Below are 17,870 nucleotides of genomic sequence, written 5' to 3'. Positions count from 1 at the left end.
TATCTGGCCCAGCACAGAGCCACCAGCATGATCAGGTAGGATTAGGACAGAGCAGGGAGCTGCGTGCTGGCAGCTGTGGTGTCCCCAGCAGCGTGGGCATCCCCTCCACCCCGTGGCACTCACACCCCAGGGCAGCCTGTCCTTGGTCAGACTGCTCCTGCTGCTAATCCTGGCACAGACACCCAGTGATGGAAGTAGTTTGGTTTTTACGTGCTCCCCAGACATTTCGGGGCAGTGTGCGCCTGGTGGCCAGGCAGAGGCTACCAGACAGAGGCTGTCACAGCTGTGCTGAATTCAGTATCGAGGTCAGTGCCCGCAGGCACGCAGCACACTGCTGCTCTCTTGCTGTATTTCTGCTCCAGAGAGCAGCGCTGGTCCAGCTCAGGCTCATCACAGCGATACCCAAAAATGCTTCAACAGCAGCCAGGCAGATTCCTTTTGGCCTCTCTGGCTCTTCTCACAGTAGCTTTGCTGGAACACACTTGGAGCTGGTGGCTTTTGGGGTGCCTAGGTCAGCCTGTTTAATCCTGCAACACGTTACTGTGTTTATAGGAAGAGCTCTGACTCGTAGTAAAACACCACGAATGTGGTCAGGCTGACTGCGTGCGTCAGCTGGCCCCACGTGCAGAACCAAAAGCTTTGGCTTAGGAGGATGTGAAGCTCAAAAATGCGCGGAGTTGACTTGTGTTGGCAATTGGCAGACAGTCAGTGGATGCCCCGGGGTCAGGGGTGTGTGGTGAGGGTGCCGGCAGGGCTCTGTGGGGCTGCAGGGCCAAGGTTCCAGGTGCTCCCCAGCTGCCCGCTTGTGCAGACTGGGGGAGAGGCAGTTGCTCTGAATTACAGCACAATTCCTGAGCCATTTTCCAGTTAATGCAGAACGGTGAGTTAGCTTGAATGTATTCTAATCTTTCTGTATATTTATAGTCCCCTAATAGACTCTCCACGTGTTGCCAACACAGAAGGAGCCTTGCTGCAGCAGGTTTACCACCAAAACGCCAGCTGAGCTGGAGGAGTAGCACATCTCCTGGGCAGGGGCACTGGGGATACTGCGGGACAAATCTTGCAGACCCTGTAGCAACAGTGGGCAAACGTTGTCGGGGGAGGTTTCATAACCTCACTTTTATGTCGTGTTGTGGATTTTTTTTCCTTTTAAGGCAGAAAACAAAGGTCAGATCTGTACAGGGAACACACAAGGCAAATCGAAGCACCTCGCTGTTTACATGTGACATTTCATCCAGTGCGGCTACAGAGCTGGAGGGTCAGTGGATAAAAACTTGCTGCAGCTCTGCTAGATGTTAACCACCTACTGGAAATTCTTACAGAGCAGTGCAAAAGGTTTCCAGAAATTAATTACAGGTAAACTTAGGCTGGCTACAATTCTGTTTATTATTTTCTGGTGCAGATGCAGGTGTCATATAGCTTGTAGGAACATTGTCACTAGGACAACATTCTCGTAGTAACGGGGTTCTTGAGCCTCTTCCTGCACACAGTCTCAGTCATATTCCTTCGTGATGAACCCAACCCAAACCTGCAGTGGTTCAGAGCGTATCCCATCCCCGTTTGCTGTGCTAGGAAGTTCTGACCCAGTTTTTCTACCAGTGGAAAACACCTCTATGTGCTCCGGTGCTTGGTGTGTCAGGGAAGATGATGTTCCAGGCACAGTCACTCCTTCCCTGGTGGCTTAGATAAATGAGCCTGTCACAACAACACAACCACCTAGAATATTTGTTTGCATTTGTTACTTGGAATTCCCCTTCCACTTCTTTGCTGCCTCATGCTCTGCTCGGGAGCAGCCGCCGAGGTTTCCGAGAGCCGCATCTTGCGGGTGTTGGTGCCTCGCAGAGCCCCGTGGTTCGTGGGGAGGCTTTAACCCTGAACAGCTCTCCCGTTGCTGCTGTTCCTAAATACGTCTTGTACAGCAAAGAGAGCTTGCTCCTTTGAAGTCCTTGTTTCATGCTGGACCCCCAAGGGCCTTCCCACTGGGGGTTTTGCCTTCGTTTGTCTTCCCTCATCAATATTTAAAACCTGTCATTTCCTGTGCAGCACAAATAAGATCCCATTCTGGTTACAAGCATCTACATATAGCTTTACCTGCAGAGTTATATAAATGCAGCCCTAATTAATTGGTGCTCTTGCCTTGCATGAATAATAAATCTGGGTAGTGTAAATACACACGGTAGTTGCAGGCTTGGAGAAACGTGGGCAGTGTGCACTCACAGGGGGAGGGAGAGGGCAGAAAACAGGGAGGAAAGGAGGCAAGTAGAGATCTTTGAATCTTTCGTTTCAATATTCAACTGCATCTTGCAGATTTGAAGTCCTGGTTCAGACAGGGTCCCCTGCTTCAGACAGGGCTTTGAGGTGTGCAGGAGGCTGGTGCTGAGGTGTGTGCCTTTCAGGAGAAGCCAGAAACGGGCGGCGGGGTGTGCGTTTGGCTGGGAGGATGGCAGTGCTCAGCTCCCTCCTGGGAACAGCATTTTCTGTTCTCTCTTGGAGGGAGTTGGCTTTGTGTGCCTCCTGGATAAAGCCCAATCGGGTGATTTTTATCAGAGAAATAGCTGTGGCATTCAGTCCCCTGCCTCCTGCCAGCCAAGCCCAGCCCACACAACCATTATGCGTTTTATTCAGCAGCATGCTTTTTTAGCAAAAACATAAAAAATACCAAAAAAAAAAAAGCCCCTCCTCCCTCCCAAGCTAAACCAGTGCGATACAACTGCAGTTGTGAGCTCGGCTTAGGGTATATTCAACCCATGCTCCATGCTCCTTGGGGCCACCTGAATGCCTGGCAGCAGTGACCTCCACAGCATTCATCTGAGGAGGTCAGGCAGGAGCTGGTGAAGCTGGGAAATCCCGTGTGTCACCGCTACATCCCGGAGCATCTCATGTCTAGAATCGAGCCCAAAGCATAAAAACAGCCATACGACGAGGACACGCGTACGCGCGGAGTAACACATGCATCCCGTGGGTAGTGTGACAGCGCGTGTGGGACACGGCAGAGTCTGTAGCTGGCAGGTTATTTCAGGTTTGGTGCGATTCTCCTGCCCTGAGGCGAGTTAAATATGGCTGTGGATGGCACTGAAGCTGTGCTGCAGCCCTAAGGTGAGGCTGGAGGAGATCAGCAGGCACTGTGCAGGATCCCCGTGGATGTAACCTGTGGATGGAGAGGTGTGAGACAGGCGATGACTCCTCATACTGCAGTGTGGGGGTATTTCTGTTAGAATATTCATCTATGTATAGATAGCCATCTATAAATACATGGCTCCGTATCTCTATAGAGACATATCTGCAGATAGATGTCTGTGTGGATAACAGATATCAAATCCGTCTGTGTACACAGCGCGGGTTTCCTGCACAGCACGGGCGTCTTCACCTCCAGATAGCTCAGCCAGCTCCTTGGGCAGATCCTCTGCAGTCAGCTGCCTGCTCCAGACCTTCGTGTGATCAAACTACCCCGCAGCATTTAAATCCCTCCGGTTCCTTCCTTGCCCTGGTTCCGCCGCTGCATGTTGGCAGTGGCAAAAATGTCCAGATGGAAAAAAAATGGGGAGGGGGGGAAAAAGGCTGTGATTTGTGCCTCAGTGGGCTGCCTCGCAGTGAGGGCTGCGTGTGCGGTGCTGCACCCAGCGGATGAGGCACCAGATGAGGTGGTTGCAGTCCCTGGTAGCCGATATTTGCATTTGAGTGCCCTCTGCTGATGAGCTGGCTGTGGCGGTGCAGAGCAGTGGGTTTCATCCCCAGGGCAGTGCCCATGGCTTGCTCCCAAACCCCTGCTCCTAAGCAGGAGATGCCGGAGCACTTCGGGTGTCTCCAGGTCCCTGCCTTGGAGAAGATGCCAAGCAGGGAAGAAAAACCACGAGTCCTATTCTTAGTACATTCACAAAGAAGGAAGGGAGGCCCATCTCCCTCGTGTTACCCACATCAGAAGTGTGGGCCACCCCAGAGCAGGTAGTAGATGATCGCCACCCCATTTCCCTCTGTTCCCCTCATGAGGGAGCTGCAGGCCGCCATGAGGCCTCCCCTCGGCCTGCTCTGCTCGGGGCTCAACAAACCCAGGGCCCTCAGCTGCTCCTCATGCACTGTGCCCTCTAGGCCCTTCACCACCTTCATGGCCTGCAAACCAGGAGTCCCCATCCCACTTGTGTTGTGTTTAGAGGAGGTTCGGCCTGTTGCTAGCTCGTTATTTTCATCAGGGCACAAGGCGAGCAGAGGTGCGGGGGGATCGCAGTAGCACGTCCTTACAAAGCTGTATCGATTGCCGGGGAAGAGGCTGTAAATGTGTGAGCCCTTCTCATAAAAAGCAGTTTGATCTTCAAACAACTTGACTGAGAGCCTTATTTTTCTTAGCAGATAACATGACTGACGGGTAAGAATCAAGAAAAGGGAAAACCCTTGGATTTGGGGTCTTCTGTGTTAGGTTTTGGCCTCAGCCAATATAAGAGGGACACGCTGCCGCCTCAGTGGGCTGTAGCTCTCCCTGCAGCCCCCCTCAAGCCTTTTGGGTGGTTTTGGGCTGCAAGACGAGGGGATGCTCCGGCTGGCGCCGTGTGGCAGCTGACCTGTGCCTGTGCTTGTGCCCCCTGCAGCAGCAGAGGCGAGAGAAGGAGCTGCGCAAGCAGCAGGAGCGGGAGCAGCGGCGGCACTACGAGGAGCAGATGCGGCGAGAGGAGGAGCGGCGGCGCGCGGAGCACGAGCAGGTAACGAGGCAGCCTGGGGCCATTGGCCTCAACCTGCACGCCTCTCAGTCTAATAAGATAAAAGGCCCATCTTCTCATAAACACTCAGATTTCTTTGCCGCTATCACCACTTGAGAGTAAATTGCTTAATTGTCAGCGCCGCGTGTGTCGCTCCCCACTGTCCTAATTGATTTCTTTGTGGATCCACTTGTTGCCCGCAGGTTGGAGGCACTCGATGCAGGTTCTTCCCATCCTCCCGTCCTCGGGGTGGGGTTCTGTGCAGCTCCCAGTTAACATTTGCTATTTCCCAGCAGTTTTAGCTCTTTTCCCTCAGAAGGCCCTTGTAGAGCAGTGGATGTCCTGGGCTCTTCGGGCAGGGTTGGAGGGTGCCCGGGCTGATGGATCAGTGCCGGCTCTCGGGTGGGATGGATCTGGGTGCCCACCTCGTGCCCCTGACAGGCTCTTCCTCTTGGGAAACACCGTCTCTTTCACCTTCTCTCTCTTTTTCCTTTGATCCTTGCTGCCATGCCTCCAGGAGTACATCAGGCGACAGTTAGAGGAGGAGCAGAGACAGTTAGAGATCCTGCAGCAGCAGTTGTTGCAGGAGCAAGCGCTACTTCTGGTAAATGGGAGGCCCCGTCCTCGCTCGCTGCTTCCCACCCGCATGCACCCGTGACCCCGCACGCCTCCTGCCATGCCAAATGGTGGATGGCTCGTGCGTGCCGGTGGGCTGTGACGGGGACACTGCTGCCACCCCAGCCCTGCCGCCAGCATGCCAAGCCCTCGTGTCCCTGTGCCATGCACGCCTCCCCGTGTGCCCGTGCCTGTGGCAGCGGTGTGCCTCGGCCTCTGTCAGAGGCCACGGTCCAGCCCTGGTCATTGCCACGGCACTTCTGAGGCTGTCTGCAGCATGCTGGAGTGGGATGGAGCTGGGCTGGCCGGGCAAACCGTGTTTAATGTTTGTGTGAAGGTTTGTGTCTTAATTCCCTCACAGGAATGCTTGTGCTGTTTGCATTCTAGATGCTTTCTATTCATTTATTTTTTAGTTATTTTCTGAATGATGCTTTTTTTAATTCCGCTGGCTGTTACTCTCACTGTGTTTTCTTTTAATCCACAGGGATTATTATGTCTCTCTTCCTATTGAATTTATTTGGGGAAAAGCAAAACCCTCACACAAGCCCTTGCTTTTTAAAAAGGCCCTTTCAAAAACTGTTAATGATTTAGTAATTAAACCTCACAGAGCCATAGGGATTCAGGGAGCTCATACAGTTGGCTCTGCTCTGCAGCCATTGCCACAAACAACAAATTAGTCCTACAAAGTGCTCCACAGACTGGGCTTTGGCTGAGTTCTACATGAACTGGTGGTGTTTGGTACCTCATTGCATTGATCCTTTGCTCTTCTCATCCAGAAAAATCTGGGCAAAATCAATAGTGACTTATAAGCCCCGTGAGAACATTGGTTTATCTAATTGGCTTCTGGTTGGCCCTGGCCAAGGGATGTCAATGCTGACTTTCTGGTTCAGACGTGGATTTGAAGTCTCCTCTCCCCCGGCAGCTTTGCAGCAATGTCCCTCTGCAGACCAAATTTCCACATGCCTCATCTACAGACTCCCAAAACCCCAAGGTGTCTCCCACCTTTCCTGGGGAGCACCACAGCCACCAAGGGACTTTGGTGGCCACGTTAGCAAAGCGTGTCCTTGCCAGCCTCCCACAAAAGAAGGGCAGGAGGGTCCCCAGGCCCCAGAGCAGGCTGGGGTGCTTGGTAGCTCTTCCCCTGCATGGCTGCTCTGTGGCAATGGGATGCAGAGGTTTTTGTGCGGATGTCTGAGCCGTCAGCAAGTTGTTTTTCTGGTGAGGCAGTGCTACCACCCTCCATTATGTGGAAAATGGAGACAGAAATGTACCAGCTGCAAAGTGCCAGAGCTGGGATTAAAGCTCTGAATTTGTTGGCTACGTCCTCCCAACTGCCTCTCCTCTGGGACGCTTTACAGCTTCGTCTCCAGAGTCTTTAGAATTAATGAGCTTTACCAGAAAACAGCTTGTCAGATCCTTGGGCCCAATTTTCCATCCCAGCAGATAAAGCTGCGGTTTGCTGTCCTGCATATTTACACGCTTGCCAGGCTCCGTGCACCCGTGTCACTGTGCTTTCTTCTGGGCAGGAGTATAAGCGCAAGCAGCTGGAGGAGCAACGGCAAGCGGAGCGGCTGCAGCGGCAGCTCCAGCAGGAGCGGGACTACCTGGTGTCCCTGCAGCAGCAGCAGCAGCAGCAGCGGCAGGACCAGAGGCCAGCAGAGAAGAAACCACTCTACCATTACAAAGAAGGGATAAATGCCAGTGAGAAGCCAGCATGGGCCAAGGAGGTAGGCAAGAGCGAGGAGTGCGGTGGTCTGGGTGTTTCCATGAGGGGAAGTCTCCTGGAGAGATTCAGCCATAGTGAGGTACTTGTGGACACGCCAGGAAGGAGCCCAGGAGATTCCTGTCCTTGCTCTGCTTGCTGCAGAGGGGGCAGCTGCCTGCCCATGCAGAGAGGTAGCTGTGCTGGGGTTCCTTGCTGAGTGCTAATTCAGCTTTCCATAATCAAACAGGGACCAGGCAGCTTTTTCTTCCTTGCCAAGGACTTTTTATCTATAGGGGTTGCTTTTCTTTCATGATTTTCAGGAGCGCAAGCCACACTGCTGATTCTCTTTTTCTCCCCAACAAAAAGAAAGAATTGTTATAACAATTGTGAGATCTTGAATATTAATTATTGCCTGACTGAAGAGTCTTGAAAAGATGAAGACGTGCATTGTCTGCAGTGCGGTTTCAGGATCATGTTGCAAACACTTTCTTTGTCCTTAATCTCTTTGTGGTAGTTCCAGTAAGACTGGTGCCCACTCTTGTTATTAATTTTTCTGAAGTTCTTTGGGTTTAGTTGGTTTAATTTTGAAACCCTACTCCTGGGCAAAAGATCATTTAATAACCCAGCCGTTCTTCTTACTGAGCAGCACCACTGCTCTGCTGCCAAGTGTCTGGAACCCTTTGGTCCTGGCAGAGGTGGTAAACTCTGAGCATCTCTTTATTCTCCCTTTGGTTCCTCCTTCATTCCCTTCTGATTCGGTCTTCAGAGTCTTTTGGTGGCAACCAGGCACATTTCCGCAGAGCTGCAGGATCATTCTCCAGCCTTTCATGTGGAAGAAGAGGCTTGGTTGGTGGACAAGATGTTCCTGCCTAAGGCCAGATGTGCCACACAGCGCAGCACTGAGCTGCCTCTGGTAGGAGAGGCTTCCACCTGGGTGGTGCCTCTGCGGCTTTTTGTAAAACTGGGTCTGTCGTGTGTCTGCAGTAGTGTTAAGAGCGAGTAGCAGGCAGGAAAAAGGGAGTAAACTCTGCCTTTCATTGCCTAGTTTTGAATAAATCATCTAGAACATTGCTGAAGTACCTCTGTACAGTGTCATTGAAACTATAACAAAGATTTATAAAAAGGAATCTTATTCTTTATTTAGGATGAAGGAGCAAAGTGCTGGGTTTGGCTTTCAATTTCAAGCACAAAGGCCCTCTTCTTTTATTCTGTGGGAGAGTTGTCTTTTTTTGATGTACCACTTGAAGAGGGGCACTGGGAACTGTACAATGCAAATAAGAGTGTCAGAAGGCAGCCTCGTCCCCTTTGCTGAAATCCCAGGCAAGACAAGGCTTCCTGGTGTTCTGGAATGTCTCCAGCTTCCGCCAATTAGCTGTCCAAACCATTTATTCCTCACCTGTGTCATTCCGTCCAGTTTCTAACAAAATGTTCAAAGAAATGATTGTGGCATCATTATGCTCTTGGGAGCAGGTGTTTGATGTACTTGACAAAGCACCCTTGGGAACTCCCCCACACTACTCCTCTCTCCTCCAAACCCTGTTTTATCTACTTCACACGGTCCCATTTTTAGCACAATTTACCTACTTTGCTTGATCACCAAATCTGAGCTCTCCTTGTGCTCTGACCCTCTCCGTTTTTCATACGTCTCTTTTATAAACTTATTTATCCACATCATTGGTCTTCATCGAACGAGGCTTTGATGACTCCAGGACCCTGCAGACATGGGATAAAGTACTGGATTTAGCAGCTCTCTCCATTCCTGCCTCTTCTGTTCCAGACCAGCATTTGCTGATCAAAGGGATGCAGACAACCAGGCCCAACCTCTCAGTGACAAAGCACTGGCAGCTTGTTCATCTGGAGGACAGTTTGGGGCAGATACATGCCAGGCATGACCGTGTGTAAAGGAGCAGCAGGGGAACACGTTCCCTGCAGCACAGGAAGGCACTCCGGGGGCTCGGCAGTGCCTCACAGACCAGGCTGTTCTCTGCAGCAGCCTGCACACGTGAGCTCCTTCATCAGTCCCTGTGGCTTTTATAATTCTTTTGCTTTGAAGTTATGTGTTAAAATGGTAGCAGCTTTCCACTGGGAGCAGCTCAAGAGCTGCTAGGGATGTTTTCCATTTGAGGGGAATCTTGAGTTATACACGAGATGGCTGGGGCTGGAGCCATGATGAATTCCTACAGAGCTCTGCACTGCACAGTGTTGCTCTTTCCCCTTTCTGCTTCATGGTGAAATTGGTAAAGACCCACAAAGCACAACCGGAGAGTCCCAAGAGCATCGTCTGCTGAGCTGGTGAAACCAAGTGCTAGCGAGGAGATGCGGGCAGTGGGAAAACCAAGTGCCTTTCTCCTTCCCAGTACGCAGACATCCCCGTTTCATTACTCTCCTGCTGCCTCCCCGACACAAGCTTTGAAGTCCTCCGTAATCAGCCGCACGTTGTGGGCTGGCAGCCTGCCAGAGAGCTCCTGCTCCTTGTCAGTGGCATCATCTTTGGCTGTTGCTGCCCGTGCCAAGGCTGGGCTGAGAAGCAGATTACTGGACTGAGCCTGCAACCTAGCGTTCATGCAGCTGCTTCCTTCTTCATAGAGAGTTCTCCTTCCCACCTTGATCTTCTGCCTGTCCTTGCATCCACTCCTGTGGGCATCGCTGTGAGTTCTGCACAGCCTCTGGCTGCTGGTGGGCAGTGCCTGGGGGAAGCTGTGAAGCCCTCTTGGTACACAGGAGTTACCCAGCTGGTCACGGTGGGCTAGAAGAGAAAGAGTCTGTAACATAAATCTCTCACCTATTTTTTTCTCTGACTCCTGCTTGGCATCCAATAGAGGAGAAGATTCATTTTTTTATTAATATAATGGCTCTTTTGTTGCATGAATATTTACTTAACAAAGAGCTGTGATTCTTTCCAAGCTACTTGTTTCATGGCTTGCTTTTCAGCGTGACATTGCAACTAGGAGAATTAAGACATGCTAAGGGCATTTAACACATTAATGACATGAATGTCAATGTAAATGAAAATCTATGTCAGATTTCTAGTTGAGATATCAAAAATTCTGCATAGTGTATGCTGCATGAATACCAATGCACACAGTCTAATTGCAGTGGTACCCAGATTGCACATCTATCTGGGCTACCTGAAACCATTGCATTTCCATCAAGATTAGCTGAAAGCAGTGGGCTTTGCTTTTATTTCTGTATCAGTAACAGAGGTGTTGTTTTTTTCCTTCCATACACGACAAGGTGCCAGGCTCAATAAATGTAGATCAAAGCCAGCCATTTTCTGGCTGCCATGTTTATTCTTTCATTCAGATCAAACAAAAGCACCCCTTATGTTGTTTGTGGTGGTGAGGGAAAAGGGTCCCCTTGCTCAAAGACACGTTTGTGAAGAAGCAAGACCTTCTTCTCCGAAATAATCTCCTAGAAACACCTCTCTGAGGCATGCTGCCTTTTCTTGGAGCTTTATTTTTCCATTTCATATTCTGAAATGAATTATGCACATAAAAAATACAAGTAATCCTGTTGGAGTCTTTAAAATGCATTTATTGCATAATGCTGGGTAACGAGGATTCCCTAGTCATACAACACCCTGAAATATCTGAAAAGAGCTCCCTGTATGTTTGCATACCTTGGTTTTCAATTAGAAATGGCTCTTTATGGGGCTTTCTTACCTTTTAGAAGCTGGAGGTTCCTTTTAGGTTTCCTAGTGGTGTTGATCGCTTGCAGCAGTGCTCTGTGGGAGCTGAGCTGTGTGAATTTTGGTGAATTTGGAATTCTGGTGAATGTGGCAGGGCTGCAGGGACCCCTCCTGTGCCCGTTCAAAACTCACAGTACCCTGCACAGCCATGCTGTTCAAATCAAAGCTGGTGTTTTCATATAAACCATGATAGCAAAATTCAGCAAATAAGCAGGAAGGCATCCTCTCCCTGGAAGTGAGGGCGTGTGGCTCTGCAGGGTGACCCACTCTCCTCCTCTCGTGCCGCAGGTGGAGGAGCGCTCCCGACTCAACCGTCAGAGCTCCCCAGCGATGCCACACAAGGTGGCCAACAGGATTTCAGACCCCAACCTGCCTCCTCGATCAGAGTCCTTTAGTATTAGCAGCGTGCAGCCAGCCCGGACCCCACCCCTGCTCAGACCCGTGGACCCACAGGTAATGGTGCTTCCCCCAGCAGGCGTCCGCACAGCACCCAGGAGGCAGGGGGTGCTGGACAGGTAAAAGGAAAAGCAATGGGTTAAAATAGCATCTTGTTCCGTGCTTTCTCAGCCTAAAGTGTATCTGTAAGAGCAGCATCTACATTCATGAGTGGGTTCCTCCTATCACCTCCATGTATTAGAAACATCATGCTGGTTTATACCTTCCTTTGAAGCATCAGGTACTAGTTACTGCCAGAAACAAGCTGGAGGACCGAGAGGAACCGCTGGTCTGGTCCAGTGCAGCAGTCGCTCTCTTCCTCTTAGGATCTGTTTTATTAAGGGGCTAAAACTGCAGTGTCTGGGACAAAAGACCTGGGACACTTTGATGCTGGGGATCATCAGAAAGAGGTTTTGCTTTCTTTGTCACTTTAATTCAAGGTTTTGTTTTGGTTTTCCATTGAGTTAACATCAGTCACAAACACATCTGGAGAAGGCATAGATCACCATGACCGTCACAGAGGAGGGGAATCGTGATTTAAAAGTCACCCCCCGTCACAAGGTCTGTAAGTAGGCTTCCACAGAGTGTTTTTGGAGCATTGGTGCTGGCTCCGGGTCAGTCACTGGAAGTGCTCCTGCAGATCTGCAGACTCAAGCAGGCATTTCAGGAGGTACAGAGCCCTTGCTCCACATCCAGGTGGGCTTTCTGTAGGAAAATGTGTCCATTAAGTGCCATCCACATGTGGTGCGTGCCCCTGAAGGTCAACAGGACAACACCAACTTTAAACAGAATACGTACTGGAGAGCCCTTAAACATACAGCTCTTTTTTCCCAATGTATGTGCATGGTGTGTGCATCACAGCCATTGGGAAGTGGATACAGCCCCACTTCACAGACATCGCAGTAATGTCTCTGCTGGACCAAACATTTCCTGATTTCTTTTTGAGTCTGAGAATTTGTTTCAATGGCCTTTTTGGTGACCTATATTGTCAACAGCTATAAAGGCTTTTGCTTGACAATAAAATACTAATGAAAAAGCTGCTTGAAACTCAGAGACACGTGTAAATATGTACATGTACACATTTGCATGCATGCACACCCACTTATAAATGGAAACATGCATAGAAATGTAATGTCTTCTCTGAAATAAACATTACAACTCCGCTGTATCAAGGTGAGGGTCATTGTAGGGTTCTCAGAAGAAGCTCTGATTTCATGAACTCTAGTTTTGTGGATTTTTCAGATTTTCCGAAGGAGATGTCAGCATTCCTTTCACTCATTAGCCTTAGATCTGTAGCACTGATCTAAGGATTCCTAGACCTGTAGAAACTCATGCCTCGAGATAATTTTTTAAGCCATCTATGCCTCAGAATTGCTGAAGATTTTTTTTATTATTATTTATTATTTTCTTTTTTTTTAATTATTATTTTTAACAACAAAACTCCATGCCAAACATCATTAGCACAACCGTAGAGTTAGAGGTGTAGGAGCTTGACACTGAGCGCATGGTGGGCACAGCCTCGGGTGCACGGGGCGCGTGCGTGAGCTGGCCAGGGGGCACCCTGCCCTCCCTCCTCTGGTGTTGCTGTGAGTAAATGCCGTATCACAGTGCCTGTCCAGAGATGGTCAGAACTTGAAACGTGGCTCTGACTGCGGCATTGCTTGATTTTAAAGTTCTGAGCTGTGTGAGCATGATTTTTAATCGATCTTGCATTGAAGTGATACAAATCAGAAGTTCCTGAAACCAAGGCAGTGCTGATCTCAAAACAAGGGGGCTTTTAATGCATCCAAAGTGCTAATCAATATTTTTTTTTCTAAAAATCAAATTTTTAAATCTTTTTTTGATTCCCTTTTTTTCCATTTTGTACTGATAGTTCTGTTTTGACTTGGTGCTTAGATTCCACATCTGGTCACTGTGAAATCCCAAGGAAGCTCCTTGTCTGGGTCTCAGTCACTGCATGAACAGCCTGCAAAGGGGATGGCTGGGTTTCAGGAGGCTCTGACGGTGACCTCTCACCGCACTGAGATGCCAAGGCAGAACTCGGACCCCACATCAGAAAACCCTCCTCTGCCCCCTCGCATTGAAAAGTTTGACCGAAGTTCTTGGTTACGGCAGGAGGAAGACATTCCACCAAAGGTAACACTATCGCTCCTCGCTTTCAGCACGTCAAAGAGGCAATCCCAGAGCTGGTCCCCGTAGGATGGGGCCAACGCCGGTCCTCTTTGCACCTCTCCTCCGGCTCTGCGCTCAGCACCTCTGGCCAAGCGTGTCCCCGTGGCTCCACGGCCAGTACCAACCCTGGGAGCAGCTTCTGGGTGCATGCACAGCGCTGCAAAACAGTGTTGCCCTCCAGCAAAGAAGGTTCTCGAGGCCGGACATGGGCCAAAACAAATCAATTTCTCCTTTCCTTAGGAAAAAAACAAAAACAAAAACAAAAAAGCAACAACCTTCTGTTTAAATAGAATTATAGGAACATAAAATTTGTCATGCTCAATAAGACGTGTTCTTTTAGTTCAGTTTCGTGCCTCCAGTTGCGATCAATATTTGATGGAAGACTTGTAAGGGCTCCAGCAGCTCTATACCTTCATTGACGTTATGGCAGCATCTGGCAGTACCTCTTTAATTAAGACTCTTCTGGACCACTATTTCAATTGCATTGTTTATACACCTCCAGTTTGGATGAATTATAACTTGGCCATTAAAATTCCCCTTATAGTTAATCAGCTCTCAGCCTGGGAGGATTTTTCGAGAGACAAAAATTATTACAAATTGATTAGTTACAGTGAGGCAGATAATATTTGTCTGCGATGGAGAGGCAGTTTTTCTGCGTGTTAACAAGCAAGCAGCTTGCATTTTTCAAGTGAAAAATACCAGCTAGCAGGTAAGCCTCTCCGTGCAGGGGACCCGTTGTGGTGTGTCACTTGATGGTAGCGATATTCCCATTCTGTCTGCCACCAAGGGATAAGCTGCATCGGTGCTGAGCTCAGAGGAGAAGCAAGCTGACAGCTCCAGGAGTTGTGTGCGTGCTTTGCTCCTCAGTAGCACAGAAGGGTGGCTGACGTTTTTAACCTAATTTTGAAAAGTCTTTCCTAAAAAGTATTTCCGCTTGAGCTGAGGAAGGTACAGGCTGTGGGAAGGTCCCCACCTCGAGTGGTGTTTCACGTTTAGGGCTGGTGTTTTGGCAGTCCTACACACGAGGAGTCTGACTTCAAGTTTTACTGACTGAAACAAGGTCAATGCGTTTCTAACTGGGAACAAAAGGATTGCCATGTGAGATGGGGCCAGCTTTCTCTGGGGTCTGAGGTCTTGTTTCTGCCAGTGTTTGGGACTGGATGCTTCAGAGGAAGGTAACAGAAACTGCAGGGGTCCTGACTGCTGAGTGACCTGCCCAGAGGGGAGCTGGCTTTTCAGTGGGATCAACTGCAGCTGGTGTGCTGCACAATACAGAGCTCCTCTCTCCCCAAACCTTCTAACCTTGTCTAACGTTGCTGTGTGTCTGTCCTCCCAAAAAATGCCTAATCCTTTTTGCCGAGCCCTTGGCCTCGCTGATGGCTGGTGTTGCACGGTGAGTATCGCCGTGCCTCCCACGCCAGCCTCCGGTGCTGGGTGATTTCCCATGTGGTGCTGCAGTGGTGTCTGAGCTTCCAGGCGTGGGGATCGGTGGCCTGGCCCCATGTGCCTGGGTTTATGTGCTGTAGCAATTGTAGGCTGTGGTTTGGGTTTCTGGAAGGTACATTTGCTGTGAGCTGTCCTGCCTGGAGCATCTGGCAACCAGCAGGCTTGGCTCAGCTCAGAACAGGTTACATGGTTTGAAAGAGAGCCTTAGGTGGCTCCGTTTGGACCTTGTGTTTGTCCACCAGCCAACACTTTCTCTCTGCTGTGTCATGTCTGAACTAGAGACTCTAAAACCTCCACCATGGCTTCTGAAATGCACTTTGTTCTGAATTTTACCTTAAAAGTGCCATTTCTGGGTTTTGTTAGATGTGCACACGTATGTTCAGCATTTAGAGAGTTGCCAGGGGGCAGCAGGGCTGCGGTGCTCGTTGCTCCCTTCGGGCTCAGGCTGTGCCTTGTCAAAGCCGAGAACTTGATACTCTCTAATTGCCATAAACACTGCATCTCTCAGCGGGAAATCGGTCAGAAATCAGATCTTAGGGAAGTGCCAAAGGCTGGTCTCTCCGATGCGTGGGTGATGGTGAATGTCTCCCTTCCTTCCAGGTGCCTCAACGAACCACTTCCATATCCCCGGCGCTGGCGAGGAAGAACTCCCCGGGCAACGGCAGCGCCCTGGGACCCAGGCTGGGCTCGCAGCCCATCCGGGCAAGGTAGGAGCACCACGTGTGGCGGGCAGCAGTGATCCTGGCACGAAACTGCCCGCGTTCCTCCTGGCATCACCTGGCTGGGAGCCTGAGCAGGTCCCACCGGGCTGGTCGGGTGCCTGCAGCATGGCTGGGCTTCAGCTCTCCTTTTGGCAGCTAGTGTAAAACAAAATGTTCTGCAATGCTTTTGTTGTAGCCATGGAGAGCTGGGCTTGCATTCATTAGTATTTTATATCAGCACCAGAGGCTGTGAGTGTGTGGAGTCCCAGAGATATTCCCTTTGAACTGGCCTTAAGATGTTCCTAGGCATTGTGGGGTTTGTAGCTGTGTCTGCTGCTGTGGGGTCAAACAGGAATTTGGCCATTCTCTTTAATGAAAGCAGGTTTGGGCTCTCCAGAAATTGCCTTTTGCTTATAAAGAGACTCATGCAGTTGTAAGCCAGTGGGGAGATCTCAGTGGTACATACCACAAATGTCCTACAACTCAGCTTTTCCAGGTAATGACCAGGGAGTGTGCAGGGGGACAGGCACTGATACAGCTTGGTGAGATCCAGTTCTTCCTTAGGTGTTGATCAAGGATTAAATTCTTTTTGGCCTCCTGGGACCAATTCTCTTTCCCATTTCTCATGCTACTGATGTTAAAATGTGACAGGGAATGAGAGAGAAGTAATGACACCGTAGCTTCTTCCCCTCTTCCTCTTACCCTCACCAGGTTTAGCTCAGGTATGTTTTTGTGTGCGAGTGCATTCCCTGGGGTCACACTCGCATTTTTGAGGAGGGCTGCAGCATTGCAGCAGCAGTCTGACCTCTTCCCTGTGCGTTAAGGAAGCCCAGGACAGAGCTACCCCTGACATGTTGAAAATGAGCAGGGACATTAAGAGGCTCAGCTCAGAATGGGATTGGAAAAACGTGGCTTAGTCATGCAAGAGCTTGTCTCTGATTTGCAAAGTGGTGTAGGCAAACCTCTATAAACATCAAACAGGAGAATCTCAGGATAAACGTGTTGCATGTAGCCTTGCGTGGTGGAGCTCTCTGATTTCTTCTTCCTGTCTTGTCCTGTTAGGGAGAGGTCAAGAAGCAGACACGGGGATGGCTGTTGCCATATGCTGTGCACTGCAACCAGTTCTCAGCATATGTCTTTCTTTCCAGCTCAAAACCCACATTATGTATCAGCAAACTTGGGTATAGCAGGCAGCAACTTAAAGTAGCTGGCAGGGCTAACAGAAGGAGAAAGCATCTTTTTTGTTGTTCTTTTCTTAAATTACAGGAAAAAAAACATTCATGTCACGGATTTTTGCTCATCTTTATTGCTCATGGCTGAAGCATTTTGAAGTCTTGAAAATGTTGTTCTTTTAATTAGCTGCAGCCTGAAGGACAATTTAAAATGTGGCGTGACATTGGCCTGCACAGTCCTAGTGTGTAATGGTATTGAGAGTAAAAGGGGTAGTGTGAGACTGCGGGATTCAAGCTGAAGGTCACCTAATGTTTCCCTCAATCTCCCAGTCCTGGTCAGTACAGGTAAATACATTAGTTGCCAAAGTTTTAAAATACATTTTTTCATGGGTTAATTTAGCTAAGGACGTGCCAGCTGTACAGCATGAGCTGGAAGCCTTCAGTTTGATGAAAATTGAAAATGATTAGGAGGCTGCCCTCTCCATTAAACTAAGTAGTCGGTGAAATAATTTCACATTTCATTTCCCTCACACTAATGTACCATTTCTCCAATTTTCCTTTTTAAATACCTCTCCTATTTGCTCTTAATTCCACCCATGCACAAATGTAAATGTATTAAAAATATTCTTTCTTTTATGTCACCCTATTGGAACAACTGGGGGGGTTATTTCCAGGCACAGAAAGCTGCTGCCTTGCTCTAATCATTTTAATACCTGCCTGTGTCAATGGAAGATAACACGAGGTAGTGATTTTATATGATATTAATGCCAGAAAATGTCCAAACAATTTTGCCAACAACCCAGTGATGGCAACGGGGCGATGCACAAATTTGCACCATTCTGGGCAAATTTCAGACCATTCTCTGAACAGGTCTGAGTGATGGATGCACTGTGCACACAGCACACACCTTGTCCTTAGCGTTCAGCGCCTCTGATTGCAAAGGCATTATGCACTGTGGCAGCAAGGGTGATCTTTATGTACACGTGGTCCTAATTAGGCTTGATGGAGAACATTTTCTATACATCTTTATCAGGACTTTGAATTATAAGATCACTTAACAGAAATACCATATAAAAACAAGTTGCATAACTCTGCATGAGCATGTCTTCTGATGTCATCTCGGTGCCAAGTAAGAATTAGCTTCCTAAGGGCATCTGATACCCTGCGAGATATTAGTCACTCTTTGTGTATCAAGGACGCTTTTTATTCTAGACTTCTGTATGTTCACAGGGGGGAAAGAAATCAAGG

At 49.2% G+C, this 17,870-nt stretch overlaps 1 protein-coding gene across 5 annotated transcripts in view; it reads left to right on the top strand.

The window, feature by feature from the left end:
* Positions 1 to 17,870, top strand: part of TNIK (TRAF2 and NCK interacting kinase) — a 140,930-nt gene that overhangs the window by 96,464 nt on the left and 26,596 nt on the right. For 3 of the 5 annotated variants that reach the window (XM_072042523.1, XM_072042521.1, XM_038183497.2), the window contains exons 13-18: positions 4,581 to 4,691; positions 5,206 to 5,292; positions 6,830 to 7,030; positions 10,985 to 11,149; positions 13,028 to 13,267; positions 15,350 to 15,456. In XM_072042523.1, the coding sequence (XP_071898624.1) occupies positions 4,581 to 4,691; positions 5,206 to 5,292; positions 6,830 to 7,030; positions 10,985 to 11,149; positions 13,028 to 13,267; positions 15,350 to 15,456 (911 nt within the window). The remainder of the gene's footprint in view (positions 1 to 4,580; positions 4,692 to 5,205; positions 5,293 to 6,829; positions 7,031 to 10,984; positions 11,150 to 13,027; positions 13,268 to 15,349; positions 15,457 to 17,870) is intronic. The other 2 variants (XM_072042522.1, XM_072042524.1) reach the window with 2 other exon arrangements.

The sequence above is a fragment of the Anas platyrhynchos genome, chromosome 9 (assembly GCF_047663525.1).
Source record: "Anas platyrhynchos isolate ZD024472 breed Pekin duck chromosome 9, IASCAAS_PekinDuck_T2T, whole genome shotgun sequence".
Classification (NCBI taxonomy): Eukaryota; Metazoa; Chordata; class Aves; order Anseriformes; family Anatidae; genus Anas; species Anas platyrhynchos.
The sequence above is the reverse complement of the archived record's forward strand: the minus strand, read 5'-3'. Positions and strand labels throughout refer to the sequence as shown.